Source organism: Xenopus laevis, chromosome 6L (assembly GCF_017654675.1).
Source record: "Xenopus laevis strain J_2021 chromosome 6L, Xenopus_laevis_v10.1, whole genome shotgun sequence".
In the NCBI taxonomy this organism is placed as follows: domain Eukaryota; kingdom Metazoa; phylum Chordata; class Amphibia; order Anura; family Pipidae; genus Xenopus; species Xenopus laevis.
The window spans coordinates 146,851,713-146,871,787 of record NC_054381.1 but is presented as its reverse complement, the minus strand read 5'-3'; the positions used below and the strand labels follow the sequence as shown (position 1 = coordinate 146,871,787).

General features: G+C 34.4%; 1 protein-coding gene across 5 annotated transcripts in view; it reads left to right on the top strand.

Annotated features, from left to right (window-relative positions):
- trps1.L (transcriptional repressor GATA binding 1 L homeolog) overlaps positions 1-20,075 on the top strand; it is a 179,406-nt gene that overhangs the window by 84,387 nt on the left and 74,944 nt on the right. For all 5 annotated transcript variants that reach the window (XM_018268219.2, XM_018268217.2, XM_018268216.2 and 2 more), the window contains one exon: positions 2,759-3,362. In XM_018268219.2, the coding sequence (XP_018123708.1) occupies positions 2,759-3,362 (604 nt within the window). The remainder of the gene's footprint in view (positions 1-2,758; positions 3,363-20,075) is intronic.

Sequence of the window (20,075 nt, the reverse complement as noted above, 5' to 3'; positions counted from 1 at the left end):
AAAAATCCTTGAAAAAGGTCCGAAACATTGGACACTGATACATACCTGGGTATGAGAGTGAGTATAAAAGTGAAGAATAGCGTCACTCACAGGGTTTTCAGGCAAAAATTAAGAAGAACATGTTTGTGTGTCCATAGAAAATGATCCGTACTAATTCAACATTATTTATTTTTTAAAAGGTAAGGACTGACATTTCGGCCTATCCTAAGGCCTTTCTCAAAGCGAGAAAAGTCCTAGGATAGGCCGCAAAAGATAAATGTTAAATTTTTAAGACCTGTGATTGCGGATCATTTTCTATGGACATACACTGAATTATATATATATATATATATATATATATATATATATATATATATATATATATATATATATATATATATATATATATATATATATATATATATATATATATATATATATATATATATATATATATATATATATTACACATTGTCTTGATGGAAGGCCATGTATTTCAGGTTTTAACATCTCTAAAATCAATTAAGTTTGTTCTTGTTTACCTTTAGGAAAATGCAAACAGCAGAGCAATTAAAGGCTAAGAGTTGGCATGCCTATTTGTATAAAGTATAATAATATGGTCTCTGAAAAAGATATATACAAGCTGAGCTGTTAACACATTAGAGGCAAGCAATGCTTTCCAGCTGATTGATTTTGTTCCTTTACTCAAAATCACTCAAAATCACTCCAAAACTGAACAGGAATCATTAGTACAAATACATTCTCGCCGTTTATACTGATATAAACTTTCAAAAGGGAAGCACAACATCATTTAGTTCCCTTTTCACTTGAATTTATACTGCTCACGCTTATTTTCAGTGTGTTAAAATAATATTTAAATATAAAACTAAAGGTTTGGAAGGAATGAATATTGCTGCTACTAAAAGCTAAAAGTCAGAAGGTCACATGGGAACATATTCAAACATTTGACTTTGTTGCAGATCAAGTGGACCTATCCTCTGGTTGGCCACAAAGATGGCAGGCCAAATTATTTGGTCAATTCCATGATATGTTAAAAATCCCACCCTTGCCAACAGGTGTTCAGATTGTCTTTGTTGCTAATTTTGAATCTTTTCAATCCAGACTTAATTTAAGTATTGCCCACAGGTGAAGTGGCCTTTGTTTGCCCAGCCTAGTTATTTTTTACCTGAAAAAATGTAATTTCAAAAGGTTCAGTAAAGTTATTGGACATATTAAGGGGCAGATCTATCAAGGGTCGAATTTCGAAGTACAAAAAACTTCAAAATTCGACCATTGAATTGAAAAACTTGAATTCGAATATCGAATTCAAAGTTTTTTCACCAAATTTGGCAATCCTACGATCGAATAAAAATTGTTCGAAAGATTTTAGCGTACGATCGAAGGATTTTTATTCGATATGTAAAGACTTAGAAAAATTTGTAGAAGGTCCCCATAGGCTAACATAGCAATTCAGCAGGTATAATTTGGTGAAGTATTGAAGTCGAAGTTTTTTTAAAGAGACAGTACTTTGATTATCGAATGGTCGGATATTTTTTTACTTTGCATCGAATTCTAAGTAAATTCGAAGTGATAGGGGCACATTTACTAAGCTAGAGTGGATTCGAATGAAAAAAACTTCAAATTTCAAAGTCTTTTTGGGGGACTTCGACCATCGAATAGGCTACTACGACCTTCGACTTCGATCCGAACGATTCTAACTAAAAATCGTTTGACTATTCGACCATTCGATAGTCGAAGTACTGTCTCTTTAAAAAAAAAACTTCAACTACATACTTCGGTAGTTTAAACCTACCGAGGTACAATGTTAGCCCCATTACTTTTCTAATCTTTTTTTTATCAAAGAAAAATCCTTTGATCGATCGCTTAAAATCGTTCGAAACGAAGGATTTTATCATTCGATCGAACGATTTTTCCTTTGATCGATCCTAGGATTTGCGGTAAATCCTTCGAATTCGATATTTTACTTTGAGGGTCAAATTCGAGGGTTTATTAACCATCGATATTCGACCCTTAGTAAATGTGCCCCGTGGTATCCTATTCGATGGTCGAAGTATCCAAAAAATTACTTCAAATTTCGAATTTTTTTACTTCGAAAATTCCCTCTAATTCACTTCGACCCTTGATAAATCTGCCCCTTTGGGCATATTTTATCATGCACTGTATCTCTCTCAAGAGCTTATATGGTATTTGTTTTTGCTCTCTTATTGTCTGTTTCATGGCATCATTTTCAAAAGCCCCAAACACCCATAAAGCCCCACTCCCTATAAATATTCATAAATGTTTTGGTACTTTACACTGACCACAAAACTTAATTCACTTTTAGTTTTTTCTTTCTTGGGTCTTTCTGCCCAAGACCCAAGATGACATTATGTGAACTGATTAAAAAATAAATGGGTTCTATACTTAACTGAATTTATACTATAGTGACTGAAAACTGTCAGGTATGTCAAAATGATTATTTTTCCTGTTAGATATGGTTATATTTTACTTATAATGGGGGATTTTGAATGAATGTAAGAATAAAACCACACCAAGTTCTTGAGGCTGACTATACAGAGTATTCGTCGCTTCCTGTCAGGCAACCTAAACTACTACGTGTTCTCTGCAAATTGCAGGAAAGTGAGAATCAATTAAACTTATTTGTAGCCAGCTACAACTAGGTCATAGGGTAAACCCTAAAAAAAGCATGTTATCTCATTGAGCTCAGTCACAGTAATGATTCTGTTCCACAGCAAATTACATTTTCTTTTTCTTTTAGGAGGGTGCATAACTGCTACAAATGTCGTCAGTGCAACTTTACAGCAGCAGACACCCAGTCACTATTGGATCACTTTAACTCTGCTCATTGTCAGGAGTTTGAAATCACTACATCTAATGGAGGGGAGCATCATGGAACATCTTCTATTAAGGAAGAACCAAAAACTGATCTAAAAGTGTATAATCTTGTCACTCCTGATTCCAAAATGGGAGAAGCCATATTTGACAGCACTGTGAAAAAAGAGAAGCTTGAGGATAAGGAAACACTCAGGGAGAAAGCTTGGTCTGATGGTTCTGTTGATGATCTTCGAGGTGTTGCCTGGCGAGCACCAGACATTTTAAGAACAAGCCCATCTTACTCACAGATGGGCTTGGGTCTTTTAACCACAGTGTCTGTAAATCAAGATCAACAAAAATCCTCACGAGACAGCCCCAATGTGGAATCAGCGCATCTAGCAAGGCCACTGTATGGCATGTCTATAGAACCTAAGGGATTTCAAGGAGTGACAGCAGGTTCTAGTGGAGAAAGGTCTGGTCAGCATACACCACAGTATCCAACTGCAGGAGATAGCAAAGCAAAGGATGAATCCCAGTCACTGCTAAGGGTAAGATATGTTTACCTTTACAAATGTTCTTCGTTCATGTTTCTGTATATTGAGTGCTCAATCTAGACAACATTTTATAAATAGTCCCTATTACAGCATATATAGAGAGAGAGATGATGAATTTTGCAGTTGCTGCAGAAACCTTGTTTTTCTCAGCACTCCAAGGAGGGGTTTATAAATCACTGTTCAGTGTGAAAACTAAATTAAAATGGGTAATTTAAAAGAATAAGTGGTTGTGTGAATGTACTTAACAACAGAAACACAAAAACAGGCTTATTTACAGTTGGTTTTTTAACATGTGTTTTAGCTTCAGTTGCAAAATGTTAACTCTGTGCTCTATATCTATCTATATATATATATATATATATATATAAAGCTGGAAATGGAGATAGCACTCACAGGTCTTAGAAGTGTTTAAATGTCTTTATTCAGTGGACGATCGCTGACGTTTCGGCTGACACGAGAGTGCCACTTTGAGAAAGGCTGTCGTGTCAGCCGAAACGTCAGCGATCGTCCACTGAATAAAGACATTTAAACACTTCTAAGACCTGTGAGTGCGATCTTCATTTCCAGCTTTACATTCCAGGCATAATTGACGACATTTTCGTGAGTGCCGGTTTTTCCCTTCACTATATATATATATATATATATATATATATATATATATATATATATATATATATATATATATATATATATATATATATATATATATTGCATAAAAACATAAATGACAAACCTGGGGGGCTCCTACCTACTGTAGAAAACCAGTATTGCCAGACAGTCTTTTTTTTTTTTCCATTCTTATCCCATAACAGTAGCAGTTGACTTCATAACACTGTAAATAACCAGTAAAGACAAAGGAAAGTCAACGCTATAGTTAACCGGTAATGAAAGGAAATTTCCGAAATGATTGAACAAAACGAAAATGCGGTTGGACTATTCATTCTGATATTCTAACATACAACAAGATTTGCTTTTAGAATTGTCATATGGAAAAGATTATGTCTGAAAATCTGACAGTGCTTTTCTTTGGATAATAAATAAAGCAGAAGTCGTACGAATGTTTAGAATATTGTAGAGGCAAGTAACAATATACTGAGTAATTCATCTTTTCATGCTTTGTGCATGTATTAGTGTCACAGTACATTTACTGAAATGGCTGCAATGCATTAAATGGTTTTGTGCGTTGCTTTTATGTAACCACAGTATGTGCTGGTTTCATTCAAAACATTGGATCTTGAGTTAAATAATTGTTGGCCAAAATATCTGCTGTCCATCTTGATGATGATAACATTTAGGAGCCCATTTACTTAGTTCGAGTGAAGGAATAGAATAAAAAAATCTTCGAATTTCGAATGTTTTTTTGACTACTCTGACCATCAAATTGGCTACTTCGACCTTCGAATACGACTTCTAATCGAACGATGCGAACTAAAAATCGTTCAACTATTCGATAGTCAAAGTTACTGTCTCTTTAAAAAAAAACTTTGACCCCCTAGTTCGCCACCAAAAACCTACCGAAGTCAATGTTAGCCTATGGGGAAGGTCCCCATAGGCTTTGGAACAATTTTTAGGTCGAAGAAAAATTGTTCGATCGATGGATTAAAATCCTTCGGATCGAACAATTCCAAGGATTTAATCGTTCGATCGAACGATTTTTCGTTCAATCAAACTATTTCTTCAATATTTGAAATCCAAGGATTTCAATTCGGCAGTCGAATATCGAGGGTTAATTAACACTCAATATTCAACCATAAGTAAATTTGCCCCTTAGTAACTAAATTATTGTTATAAGTTATACAGGTATGGGACCCATTATCCCGAATGCTTGGGACATTGGGTTTTCCAGATAAGGGATCTTGTCTTATATCTAATAAAAATAATTTAAAGATTAAATAAACCCAATAGCCTTGTTTTGCCTTCAATAAGGATTAATTAAATCTTAGTTTGGATCAAGTACAAGATACTGTATTATTATTATTATTATTACAGAGAAAAAGGAAATCCCTTTTAAAATTTAAAATTCATTAAAATGGGGTCTATGGGAGACAGCCATCCCGTAACTTTCTGGATAATGGGTTTCCTGATAACGGATCCCATACCTGTATTTCAAATTAATTTTGCTTGTGAATTTTGTTTTTAGGAAAATAACAAATATTGAGTTTAAGAACTACCTGATGATCAGAGTTGAAAGAATCCTGATTATTTTTTTCCACTACGCTCCTTACCCCATGACACATTAAGCAGGACTTGCATGTCACATTTACATACCAACCTAAACCCCTTTATATTTTAAACAAATATAAAGTGTGATAAGCCATATATTATTTAGAGATGCATGCAGATAATAGGCAACTCCACCCTACGAAATGTGCTACACTTAATTACATTCATTACTAGGGGAAAAGAAAAAGGGCGTAGAAAGCGTTGGCAGCTAAAATCATTATTTGGGTGTGTGATGGCAAGCTGTGGTGAAGTGGGTCAGAATTACATAATCATGTTAAGGAGAAGGTGAATCAGAATTTAAATAAAAGGGAATAGCGAGGGAAGCCTTTTAGCCTCAAGCCTTTTGGGTAAACACACATTAATAATCCAGTTGCTAGGCACGATTTCAAAATAACAATAGCAAAGGCATAAATAACAAATGATGCAGGTTCCCTGTACTTATGCACAGCTTTAGAAAGCTAGGGGATTTGTGGTATTGCAATCTTGGATTTATAAACTTGTATGATGATATATAAGGAATGTGTTAAAATGTTTGTCTTCTAATTGTTTTTTTAAAAATGTTAAAATGTAAAAGAAATGTTCAGTATTATCTTATGAGGTTTGCCACTGCCTTTGAATGTAGAAATTGAAGAAGAATGCTTTTTTTCTAAATAGTTAGTACAGGTATGGGATCTGTTAACAGGACCTGTTACCCACAAAGTTCCAAATTACAGCAAAGGCATCTTCCCTAGACTCCATTTTATCCAAATGATTTTTAAAAATGATTCCCTTTTTCTCTGTAATTATAAAACAGTACATTGCACTTGATCCAAACTAAGATACAGGTATGGGGCCTGTTATCCAGAATGCTCAGGACCTGGGGTTTTCCGAATAATGGATATTTCCGTAATTTGGGTCTTCAAAGTCTACTAAAAATTAATTTAAACATTAAATAAACCCAATAGGCTGGTTTTGCTTCCAATAAGGAATAATTCTATCTTAGTTGGGATCAAGTACAAGCTACTGTTTTATTATTACAGAGAAAAAGGAAATCATTTTTAAAAAATTGGATTTGGATAAAATGGAGTCTATGGGAGACAGCCATTCCATAATTCTGAGCTTTCTGGATAAAGGGTTTCTGGATAAGGGATCCTATACCTGTACAATTAATCCGTATTGGAAGCAAAGCAAGCCTTTTGGGTTTATTTCATGTTCATGTGATTTTGAGATAGACATAAGGAATGAAGATTCAAATTACAGAAAAATCCAATAGCCGTAAAATCCCATGTCCCGAGCATTCTGGATAACAGGTCCCATACATGTATTGTTTTTCCGTAGTAAATATCACTGTAGGACACATTTCCGTCTTCCACACTTTTTTAGGTGTCCACAAAACTAGCCTCAAACATATAATACATTCATTTGTTTTGCAAATTTGTCCTAATTACATAGTAACATAGTAACATAGTAAGTAAGGTTGAAAAAAGACACATGTCCATCGAGTTCATCCTTTTTTTTTTTTTTTTATTAACTACCTATCTGCCAGTTGATCCAGAGGAAGGCAAAAAAACCATCTGAAGCCTCTCTTTATTTTAATTAATTTATAGGCAGAGTGCATTTTAAACAATTTGTCTAGTGCTGTATACAAAATGGCTCGCATAGCTACAAACTATAATAAAATATTGAAGACCTACAAAAGATATATGGTAGGCTGAAGCCCATGTAAAATACATTCAAATCCATGGACAATTCTCATAGACACCATAGAACTATACTACCAAAAAAATGCTAGAAATGTTCTTAATGGTCTAATTTTTTTTTAAAATATAAGAAAATATTTCTTATATTGATAAGGCTATAAAATATATATATTGATTTATAAAAATATCATAATACCTGAAATAATAATACTTCTACTGCTAATATTTATCATTTCATGGTACTGTTGTAATTGACAACATTCTATAAATTACCCATAGCAGACAATTCCGTTTTTTATGACCAGTTGTGTTCAAGATAGGTCAAAACACACATTCCATTTTATTATAGGTTAGATGTATAAATTGTACATGGTATAGCCTGAATTAATGTTTTGTTTTTTTAATTTACTTTTTTAGCAATATCAGTAACACGATTGAATTTAAGTTTTACATTTTTGTTCACTTGCATGTAAATCGCTTAAAATGATAATACGTTATTGGCTGAAAGGACCAATTACAGCTGGACTGGAGACTAATGACATTTAATTGAAGAGCGTCAATTTCATTTCTCCACTGTCTTTGAAATGCAAACTGTTGCATTTGAAGCTATTTAATAACAAGGCACCATCAATATGGAATCCGTTAATTTCAAAATTATAATTAACAGGATCACAGACTAAAAGATGTTGACATGCAGTATACCCTGTACTTGAAAATACTATTTAAAAACATATTTAAAAATGTATTAACTTTATTGTTAGTACTTTATTTGCATATACATCATTTTAATTTCAACCTCAATTTATTTAACTATCAGTATTTAATGATAATATTAACGCCAAATGCCAGCTGCTTCATGCATAGAGCTTCTACTAATTTTACATAGAAGTTGCCCATATGGATTGTATAGGGTTAAAGTGTATGTTACCCATTATATTTGGCAATTCCAGGGTCTTGCTCTACATTTGCACTGGGTTGTGGTATGTCATCACCCAATGATCTAGTCCAACTGGTTCCATTGATCTAGATTTTCTAAATTTTAAAAGCTCAAGATGGTTTTGGTTTTGTGCAAAGGGTTTAGGAGTATAATTAAAAAGATTCTATAATTTAACCTCTTTCTGCCGCATATAATACAGAAAATATTTTGCTTGCTATTTCCATGATCAGTTGTATTAAGCAGATTTAACAACTGGAGAAGTGCCTAATTAATAATTTAACTTCTGGATTTCCTAATCTAGGAGATTAGCTAGAAGAATAGACTGATACTCAGACAGGCACCTCTAGGTTAAAGATCAGACTTTTTTTTAAATAAATTGCATATCTATTCCCGTTAAGGGCTTCCATAAAGATATTACTTCTTCTACTTTCCTATTCTTCCGTGTCTTACATTGCTCTCATTTTTGATCTCCTTACAGACACTTTAAAAACACAATGTAATAGTATTTTAGTCAAAGGCATTCTCTTGCTGATACACGTATTTTTAATTTAACCTGTTTTGCTTTAGGATATATAATCTTACATGGATTCAAACGAATCCAAAAAAAATAGCAAACATGAAAGGTTTTTTTTTTTTAATTCCCATTGTTTCCAGTACTTTTTTTTTTGGTACAAATGCTAGTTTCTAATTTTGCAGAATGATTCTTTGCGGAAAAAAATACAGATAGGGAAATATCAGAAAAGAGTAAAGGGTTTTTAATAAAACAAAGAAACATAGGGCCTCATTTATGAATGTGAGTGCAAAATGCTTATGAATGCAAAATTGATCCTGCGGTCACAGAGTATCCATGAATTGTATGATACCAGGAGGTGGCCCTCGGTAATCAAAATTTTCTATTTTGGCACAAACTGCAAAAAAATTATATTTTTATGAAAATAGTTTATTTAGATGAAACAAGGTTTTAAATGTGACCTGTTTATGCAATATATTGCATATATAGAGACTTACATTGTTTGTGTGTATTGTATATATTTCTTTAACTTAATCTAGCATTTGTTAAATGGCAATAGAGCATTTTTAGGCTGAAGGGAATTTCACATTTAACTCTGTGGGAGGTGGAAGAGGGATATTTTGGCGCTATGGTGAAAAACATGTTAAAATATACAGACAATGTTTTTCCCAATTTTAAATTGTATGACTTCTTTATTAGATGCAATCGGCACCTTCTAAATTATCAGGGTTCAAAAATCCAAACAAAGCAAATGCCCCACAACAGTACTCTGGGCATGAAATGTTTATACCACCGTTTCTCTTAAGATGTCCGTAAAGGCTCTTGGGTAGTTCTGATATTTCACAAACTCTCTTCAAATGGATTTTGCAGGTCCTTCCCACAGACGCAAATTGAATGCTCTTGGTTTTTTTTTTTAGAAGAAATGATAAAATGGCATTAATAATGATTATATGTTGGGATGAACGCATGACCAATAATATTTGAATGCTGTAAATAAAACCTGCTTGAGTTTAACAACATTCAGGGGCAGATTTACTAAGGGTCGAATTTCGAAGTTAAAAAAAACTTCAAAATTCGACCCTCAAATTGAAATCCTTCGACTTCGAATATCGAAGACGAAGGATTTTTCACCGAATTTAGCGTTCGAACGATCAAATACAAATTGTTCGATCGAAGGATTTTTATTCTACCAAAAAAAAACTTTGCTCTGGAAGGTCCCCATAGGCTAACATTGCACTTCGGTAGCTTTAATTTGGCGAAGTATGAAGTCAAAGTTTTTTTTAAAAGAGGTTTTTTTAAAGAGACAGTACTTCGATTATCGAATAGTCCAACGATTTTTACTTCGAATCGTTCAAATCTAAGTCGATTATAGCCTATTCGATGGTCGAAGTACCCAAAAATTTACTTCAAAATTCGAACCATTCACTCGAGCTTAGTAAATCTGCCCCTCAGTATAATTATTGCTTATATTTCCTTAAATGAGAAGGCACTTGTTAGTTTCTTCCCTTACCAATGAATTTGCCTGTTGAGGGTTATATTAATAGAGAATTTAACTGAATCAGCCAAGAGACAAATAAAGATTTTTTTTTTACTTTTTTTTGTATCCGACTACAAACAAAGTTAAAACATGTGTTCTGGTGGCTTTTGAATTTTGAAGTAAATAGTAGATAGGTTTATCCTGTAGAAGGTATGTTGGAAAGAAAATGATATGTAATGATGTACCCTAATACTAAAATTATGAGACTTAATGGAGTTGTTGGGTCCCATAACCATATTAAAGCCTAATTTGCTGTTTCCTAAAATCTGGACAACAGTTAGATCATAAATAATGGCTCCGCAAAAAAGGTATTTTGCCCTTGGTCCAACCAACACTAAGGATAGTCCTTTACAGAATGAATGTAATGCAAAATGTTCTACAGTCTAGTATTAACTCGTAAGCCAGAAGCTGTTTAGGCACAATAGTAAAACTAAAAGCAAAGTGAGTGAGTCTCCCAAGTGTGGAAAGTCTTATATTACATTAGGGTATTACACTTAAAGTGTATTTTAGTGGGATATCTGGATATTACCGTAAAACTCAATGCCTGCTTAATGCTCAGATACCATATATAAATGCTGAACAGCTTGTTTGTTAGACCAGGCACAAACATCCCATTGAGTGTTGAGGAGTTATCCCTTCCATTTAATCTCCTTGTTGGTTGAGTGAGAGAGACAGAAAAAGATGACAGCATAAGACAATTTGGCCCACAAAAAAAATGTTTTCCTGCACCAGAGCAATCCCCTAACTCCTTTTTAATCCTTACAGTTGGTTTTAATTCAAATAATCTGCCTCCTGATTCCTCACACAACTCTTAAGAACCACATTCCTCAAATCCATTCCTCAAATAAGCATGTAAATGTTCCTGGGGGGGGTACCAAATAAGACTGTAGTTGGCTGTTTGTACCAAATAATACTGTAGTTGGCTGTTTGTGGACTGGCAGTACACCTGGTTTTTATGCAATCAAGAATTGTTAAAAAAATAATCACCTGCTTTGAGGCCACTATGAGCAACACCCAAAAGGTTGGAGAGTAACATGTTGCCCACAAGCCACTGGTTGGGGATCACTGCACTATGATATTTTAGTGAATAAAATTACACACAATGTTCTCAGTGCACAATACACCTCTCTTATTATTAAGGAACTTTTTTGCAATGTCCCCTTAGTTTTGCTGCCAGGTCCAGCCTTTTTTTTTTTTTTGCAAAATCAATGAAACTCTTCGTTAGCAAGGCTTGTGTTTGTCAGATACAATTTTCTTTCTTGTGTTTAAAGAGTTTCCTGGAGGAAGAATTGCTCTGTGTAATTACATTAAGTGAGTCCGGCATGGTGATAACTCACTGGAATGGAGTTGCCAACCGTACTCTAGTCATAAAAAAGCATTTCCCTTTTCAGCCCTTACAGAGCACCATGTAGCTCACAGCCGTTTTCTGTAAATAGACAACAGGAAGTGTTCTCTGATTGGCTGAAAATTAAATACATCATTCAAAATTAACAGAAACATGTCTGTTATTCCTTTAATGCTGCTGGCCAGAGAAACTATTACAGACATCAGCTCATTGCCAAAAGATTGAATTGGTATATAATTTACCAGTTTGGGAATAGTAACCAGACAAGCTGGTTATATTTACTACAGGTAGCAGACCAGAGCCAGGAAACCTTTCTGCTCAAACAAGAATATCCCTGAAATCATCTTATTGTCTGGGCACATTGACATGAAATGCAGAAATGGAATGGAACCATATGTTACCCATAGTCCTTTGGCTAGTAGAGACGGTTTGGGTGAGTGATTCGTCAGTTGTTTGCTGTTAGATACTTCATGTCCATTTTATAGTAATTACATATTCACTGGCATTTAATTGACTAATGACATGACATATTCACTGGCATTTAATTGGCTAATGGCATGCATGTCCAGGTTCTTTAATTGTGAGATGTCATTGACCTGCAAGGAATGCTGAGAGTTGTAGTGAGCAATGACTTGACACCCTAAGCCAAGGTTATGACTGTGCCTTTATTATAAGTCATGAAAATGAATGAGATGAATTTGCGAGTGATGTTTTGCTTGGCGTTTAATGAAGCGTGTCTATAGTTAATGGTTTTGAGGCACCAGATAATGTAATTTGTGAATAAATCTCAGAATGTATTTAAAGTGTTTGTTCATTATGATAAGCCGCCTTCTCCTATATTTCACTGCAGGAAGGGTCATAGGAGAGAGTTGCGCAGATGTACATGTTTGTTTTTTGACACTGTTAAATTAACAACTCTTCAGACCTGTAGTGTGCAGGAACAACCTGAGTAATTGAACATGCCACAGGGGACCGCGCTTGCTTAAGTTGATTCCTATTATGTAGGCTTGTCAGAAACCAATAATTAAATCTGAAGATGGATGCTCATTAGTCTGTAGGGGTGATTCAAAGAATCAGTGGAGAAGTCCTTCAGATACACCTGCAAGTGAAATTGGAACACAGAAAGAAGCCTCACACATGTACGTTGATAATTTTAATTGTGCCATTAATTGTATATTTTACAACACAGCATTTCTGATTGCTTTATAGCCTTAATTTGTCAAAGTTGGATTATGTGAAAGGGGAAGATGACCTTTTGTTCCCGGTCTATCCCTGTTGCAAAAAAAAAATAAAAAATATGGGGTGGGTCAGCAATGCCATCTTAAAGTGGACTGGAATTGACAGAGCAATGCAAACTTCTGAAAATGCAGCTTCAGATCATTAGTAAAGCTTTAATGGTATTTGCTGGCAATTTAATTAATTTTATGCAAATTAGCAATGAAGGGATGGGGTATGTGCAGTAGTGACTGAAGCTCGCAGAACCCCTGCCTGTTTCTTGCAAAACAGTTACTGATAGCTATGTGAAGGCAGCTACTGGAGGAGGGGGTCTACCATCCCATTCTTCAGTGGAATTCTCATTGGGTAACATAGTAAGTTAGGTTGAAAACAGACACACATCCATTAAATTCAACCTTTTATGCTTATTTAAAAAACGACATAACTGCTAGTTGATCCAGAGGAAGGAAAAACACTTCTGAAGCCATCGGGGGGGGGGACTTCCTTCCTTCAAGATGGCAATCTGACCAGTCCTTGGATCAACTTGTACTATAAGCTAGCTTCCATAACCCTGTATTCCTCCACTTGCTAAATAGCCATCTCACAAAAATGGTAATTTTGGCAATTGGTACAAACAGGAATAGAAGCTAAACATAATGTATTGGTAAGTAAGCCCTCTCTATCTCCATACGATCTTTGACTCTCCTTCAGATCTTTGACTCTCCATGAAACCAGACTTTATTGCTGCAAAAATCATTAGAAACTAGGGGGTATATTTATCAAAGAGTGTTCCGCCACTAGAGTGAAATTCCGTCACTCTCCATTAATTTCTATGAGACTTTTAAAGGCGTATTTATCAAAGGGTGAACTTTCACTTTCACCCATTGATCAATACGCCTTTCAAAATCCCATAGAAATGAATTGAGAGCTGCGGAATTTCACTCTAGTGGTGGAACTTCACTCTTTGATAAATTTACCCCAAAGTTGGGATCCAACACTGTTAAGGAATTGGAGGCAGTAACATTAAGAGCCATTTTTAAACCAGAAATTGGACTTTTCATGCACTCTTTGCTACTTTGGTAATAAAAGAATAAAAATGTTTATAAGCTGCACTAAATTGTAAAAATCCAAGCATTTTATAAGACAGAGAAACTTTTCAGGACTTGAATTTGATGTATTTTATTTGAGGTTCTCCTAGCATATGTTTAGAAAAGGCACTTAACAATGTGCGAGTTGTTTGGAGCTGTCATTGGTATAACTGTATCTGCAGATCCACAAAACCTTTTTGACTGCTTTACGTACATGTTTCTGGCTCGTGTTAATTCACTTTGTGGATGTACCCCAAAGGAATGCATTGTTGACTGGGCATAATGCAGTTAAAGCACAGCTGCAAAGAGGCAAATTCCAATACCCTGCTTCTCTGCTTTTTTTATTTAATTCCCATCATTTTTATGGAAGCCTATTAGTAAGAAATGTTACCTTTCTGCAGCTCAGCAAACCCTTCTGGGAAATAAAATGTAATCATGAAATATGTAGTACTGTTCTCTGTATTGTCTAGAAGTTTGGATATATTTCCTGTGTAAAACTTGGTATAGGTGAGCCAATTCTATTTCTGGGCACAGTGTATTACGCATAGCCAGCTACAAAGAGTCAACGACTAGAATAAACTCTTCCTGCCTGGTTGTTGTCTTAAAGGGAGATTTTATTTGAAAAAAAGTTTGCTGTGAGGCTAACATAAAACAAAAGATGTGTCTGCATCTAAAAAGTACTGCAAATGTATTGGTAATACAGTCATAAATTATAAAGAAGAGAAAGGAGAAGCCCAATTTGGCAAAAACACTAAAGCCAAATAACCATGAAACTTGTATATGCACCAAGCCTATCAATATCATAATATGGAAAGACATGGCACCCAAAGTGCATTTCTCTTCATGCTTAATTTAGGGCACAAACTAAAGCCAGAGTTCCAGGTGTAAAATAAGCATCTGTGATAACCCGAAGCCTTTTTTTATGCCAATGGTTACCTCTGAGCCCAATAGTTAACTTTTCTATCTCCTGTTCTCTTTAACTTGATCTAAAATACCTGCGTCCTTGAACGTACGCTGAACGTTAATATAGTCACAAAAAATATAACTCCAGCCGTTGCAGACCTCTTTGGCCCCCCAAAAAAAGTGTGCTGTGACAAATGAGGTAACGTTCTTTTCTTGAATTTTATCATTCTTCGGCTTTATGTACTGGAACCGATGCAATTCTCAGCAGTAACACTTCAGAGGAACATTTCACTGTTTCATTTAAAATTAATTTTGAAATGTACTTTTTCCACCTGTTTTGGAATAGAGGTTACATTTAGAAACCAACTTCAGTATGTAAACCGTAATTGTATAAAAAAAAGTTTCCTTTCTAAGAAGTGCGATCCCTTAGTTAGATTTTAGCTTAACCTTAAAGTAAATTTTAATGGAACAGTTAATAGTATACATTTTATATTTATGATTCATTTATCAAAATACTTCCGCACAACTTCCCAATCACATTTTAATATTTAATGTTTCTTTAGTTACATTTAAAAGAATTCAATAATTGTGGCAAAAAGACAATTTTACCAATTTTGTGAAAATATGCAATATTAAATAACCAGATCTGACTTTTCAATATAATATTGAAATTATTCAATATTACTTAGGTCATTAACAAATAGAGCTTTCTAATTTTTAAGGTGTGTTTGTATCCTTCTAAGGCTAATCTATACTAATATTCAGCCTGTAATAACACTTGTTTTTACTTCATAGTATGGAGGCGAATGTGACTATTGACATCCAAGGGACAGATTTATCAAAATGTGACATAAAGATAAAAACTCACCCACACTATATTAATTCCTTTGAGATTTTAAGAACCGTATTTATAATATGCGGAATTCTAATTTCACCCATTGATGAATACAATTCTAAAAAGCTCATAGGAATGATTAGAACATGGGTGAGTATGTATGTATTAAGCTCTAAACTCACATTTTGATAAATCTGCCCCCAGGTGTATATTGTAGGACACAGAGACAAGGGGCGTGTACGTTAGATAAATGAAGGTGCCACATGGGAAAATGTAAAAGCTTTGGCTTAATGGCATCTGAGATTTGTCCTACCAAAAGTGCCATATTTGTAACATGTGGAGGCTTATTTATTAAGGGTTGGATTTTAGTGGTTTTAATGGTTTGAAACCACGACTAAACTCGATTTCACAAAAACTACGAATGTAGTCAATTACTAAAAAAAAAACAAAAAAACCCTCAAAGTCTGAATTGATTCAAACCAGTCCAATAGGATCAGTGCAGCTCCCATTGACTTATATAGGACCTCAACAACTTTTACCTGGCAAAAATTTGAATTGGTGGTTTTCTGGGTTTTTACACTAAATCTTGAATTTTTCTCGAAATATAGCCTACATTTCATCAGTAGAACATCAAAGCTGTAACTTTACCAATAATTAGTATAATGGTTCCAATTCTTATCTGTATTGCAAGAGGAAAAGGGCAATTTTTTTCTGCGTTGGTATCTAGAATATTTTAATGTCTTATGCTACTCAATACTGATATAAACATTCTAGCATCCACATTTCCATTTGTTTATTCGTTTTAGCCCATATAACTTTGTTGGAAGAATATTAGTTTAGCTTTATAAAGGCATCAGTTTTATTCTAAATGGAAATCGGAGTAGATCAATGAAAGATAAAAGGTCATAGAATGAAATGCATTCTGTAGAGAACTCTTATAAGTGTATATTGATGACAATGCTTGACAGTTAAAAACCAAGCTTCTAACCTAATTTCCCCATATACAGGATGAGAAATGAAGTATTGTGAGTTTTCTGAAAGAACATCCATTTCATAAAAAGAAATGCATTTGGCTTTATAAATTAACCATATGTTATCTCATACTGAATACCTCTAAACTGCATAGGCACCAAATAACTGTAATTTCATTGTCCTTCAGACATATAAGCTTTATGTCAAGTAGGCGGTAAGGCTTCATAAATTACCATCAGTGGAGCGTATTTAAGTATATTTCATAATGGATAGCCAACAGCCAAAGGCTGTTTCATGTGCCAATGAGCAGTCCCCAGCTAACTCAAGCAGACATAAAAAGACATAGGCATAATACACTGTATATAAATAAACATATTTGTATTTATTTGTTGAGCTTTTCATTAAGATACAACATGGAACAATATTTCAAAATTACTAGCACCAACCTATTTTTAACCCATTAAAGTTAAATAACTTGCTCAGAAAATATATGAAATCCAAAAGTTGATATTATATATCTGTAGATTAATGTTATGTATTAGCATTTTTTTTATCAGTGTAATTGTTTCCTTTATGAGATCCTCTTGCCAAGTTATGATGGCTTTGACATTTCAGATATTTTGGAGAATGAGCTGAGGTCTAATGCATTATCATAACTGACTGGGGGTCATGCAAAAACATAGACAAAGTGTATCCTTCTCCTATAGCAGAATTCATTCTCATTGGTGCAACACACGGCAAACATCTGATTGGTTCAGGTTTTTGTGTTCAGTAAAGCATTTTACTCTGTATATACTTGTAAACTACTTTTTTTGGATCCTAGGACTAGACAGAACTAGGCAAGAGCAAAGTAAATCTATGATTTCATTTCTGGAGAATGTAGTGAATTGGTGAAAGGTTGATTGTAGGTCTTATAAAGTTGATTGTAGGTCTTATAAACCATAGCAGATAGCTTGTTGAGGATGTTTGAATGGTAACATCTCATTAGTTGGTATGGCTTAAAGGGGTTGTTCACCTTTGAGTTAACTTTTAGTATGATGTAGAGACTGATTTTCTGAGACCATTTGCAATTGGCTTTCATTTTTTATCATTTGTGGTTTTCACGTTATTTAGCTTTTTATTCAATGGCTCTCTATTCAAGCAATCTGGTTGCTAGGATCCAAATGAACCTAGCAACCACACCCTGATTTGAACAAGATACCAGAATATGAATGGGAGATGACCAGAATAAAAGGATGAGTAATAAAAAGTAGCAATAACATTTGTAGCTTTACAGAGAATTTGCTGAGAGATGGGGTCAGTGACTCCTGTTTAAAAACTGGAAAGTTAGAAGAAAAAGGCAAATAATTAAAAAAACTAATAAAAATAAATTATGAAGTCCAGTTGAAAAGTTGCTTAGAATTGGCCCTTCTATAACATACTAAAAGTTAATTTTTACATCACTTGGTCTTCTTTTGTTAAGAATTTGTTTTGATGTCCATATTTACTATACTTGTAAAATACTTTAATATTTTAGTTGACCCTTTCAGAGTTTTGCAGGGTAAGGTCCAGTAGATCTCCCAAATTTATTGTGTTTTGCATAAAATGTAATTGTCAGTCTTTCCACTTCAGTCACTCTAATGGAGTTATTTATCAAAGTCCGATTTTATCTCAACATTTTCTACTGCAAACTCTGATCAAATCCGCTCTGTTTTTTTGCGCTTACAGTATTTATTATTAAATTTTCCCAAAAATTTGCTTTGTGGGAAAAAATCAGATTTTTCACCCAAAAACTCAGAATTCTTATGTTTTTGCCAGAAAACTTTGGGGTATTGAACAAACCCAGCGCACATCAAAAAATCATTGGGGCTTCTCCCGTTGACTTGTATGCAACCTCGACAGGCCTGAGATGCCGAATTTTCAAATTCAGACTTTTCCATACTCGGGGGTTTAATAAATTCCGAAAAATTTGTGATTTTGTCCGATTTTATATATAAATTTTTTTTTTTGATTTTTGTGATTTTTGTATTCAGAGTTTAGTAAATAACCCCCTAAGAGGCATTTGCTATACATTTTCACTGATTCAGGGTGGTGCTCAATGTTATGATGTTGGATGGAGGCTGACGTCCTGTAATGTCCATAATGTCCTATTAGGAATTCTACAAACCATTTAAAACACATACCTTGCCATTTTAAACAGTCTGTTGGTTTCTGCCCTTTAGCCCGGCCTTAGTGGTGTTATCTGTCATGGATAAAGAGACAGAAACAGGCAGAAACAATGAGAGGGCAGGGACAGGCACTCTGATCATCTTACAGTGCACTAATTGTGTCTGTGACAATGGGCTGTTACTTAGTTTCATGAATGTGTGCGCCTATAACCTAGATAGAAGATCCACTTTGGGGGTTAACTCACAGTATGAGCAGAATGTTTTGTATACAAGATATTAACCTTTTGTTACTCGAACTTCTGGCATCTAACCTGTTAGTATTAAAATGAATGAGGAAATGTTATAAGAGGCATAAACAGAAAAAAAAATGATGAGAAGGCAACAGAAATTAACACTATTTTTTGCAATGGCGGATGTGCTGCTAAATACTAATGGGCTGATGGAAAGGAATATTAAATTCACTCAAATTTTACTCTTTAGCAATTTTCATTACATTCTCCAATTAGATGTATGTTTTTATAATTTATCAGGAGTAATATTCACATATTTAGAAAAAAAGATTGTAACCAACGCACCCATTACAGGAGTTATGAGTGGTTCTGTTATGTATATTCAAGGTTGGTCTTTAGTTTCATTCTAATCATAGAATGGCTAAGGAAGTCTGGAGGTGCAACAGTTCAATTGTGCCCAATTTATAGTCATGCCAGCTCCTCTCTTTGGACCAAACCTTTAATTTGTGTCAACAGTGCTGTAAATTCATGCTGGGCTGGTAGTATACTTGGTGTGCCTATACCATAGAAAATCTGACATTTGTGAAATCAGTTTGTCTTGTCTTGTCTTTTAATATGCATATGCCTACTAACCCAAATGTGCTTATCTGCACTAGTCTGCACCATGGTTAGTAAATGCCTCTTTAACTATTGTAAGTAGAAACAGTATTGTTCTTTGTTTGTGATGTCTTGGGAGCAATGTCAACTTCATAATTCTACCCATTGTATTTCTGCAGGGGGATTTCAGCCTATTTACAAAAAGTGCAAGATGGGGTTGGGAAAAATATATTTAGCTAATCTGAAGGAGGTAGTTGAGAATCTACTGGCAAAGGCAGAAATAGATAAAGCAAGACAGACAAAGGTGTATAGAACAAGAAAGCAAGATACAACAAGGAGAGACAAAAACAGTCAGAATTGGGCCGAAAGTCAGATTTGGCAAAATATTAGAATCAGATGTGCAGGCATGGTTATGAACCAGAGCATAGGTCAACTACAAGGACTGTCAATTTGGCCACAATGAGCCAAAAAAGCTTAGTAACTAATTT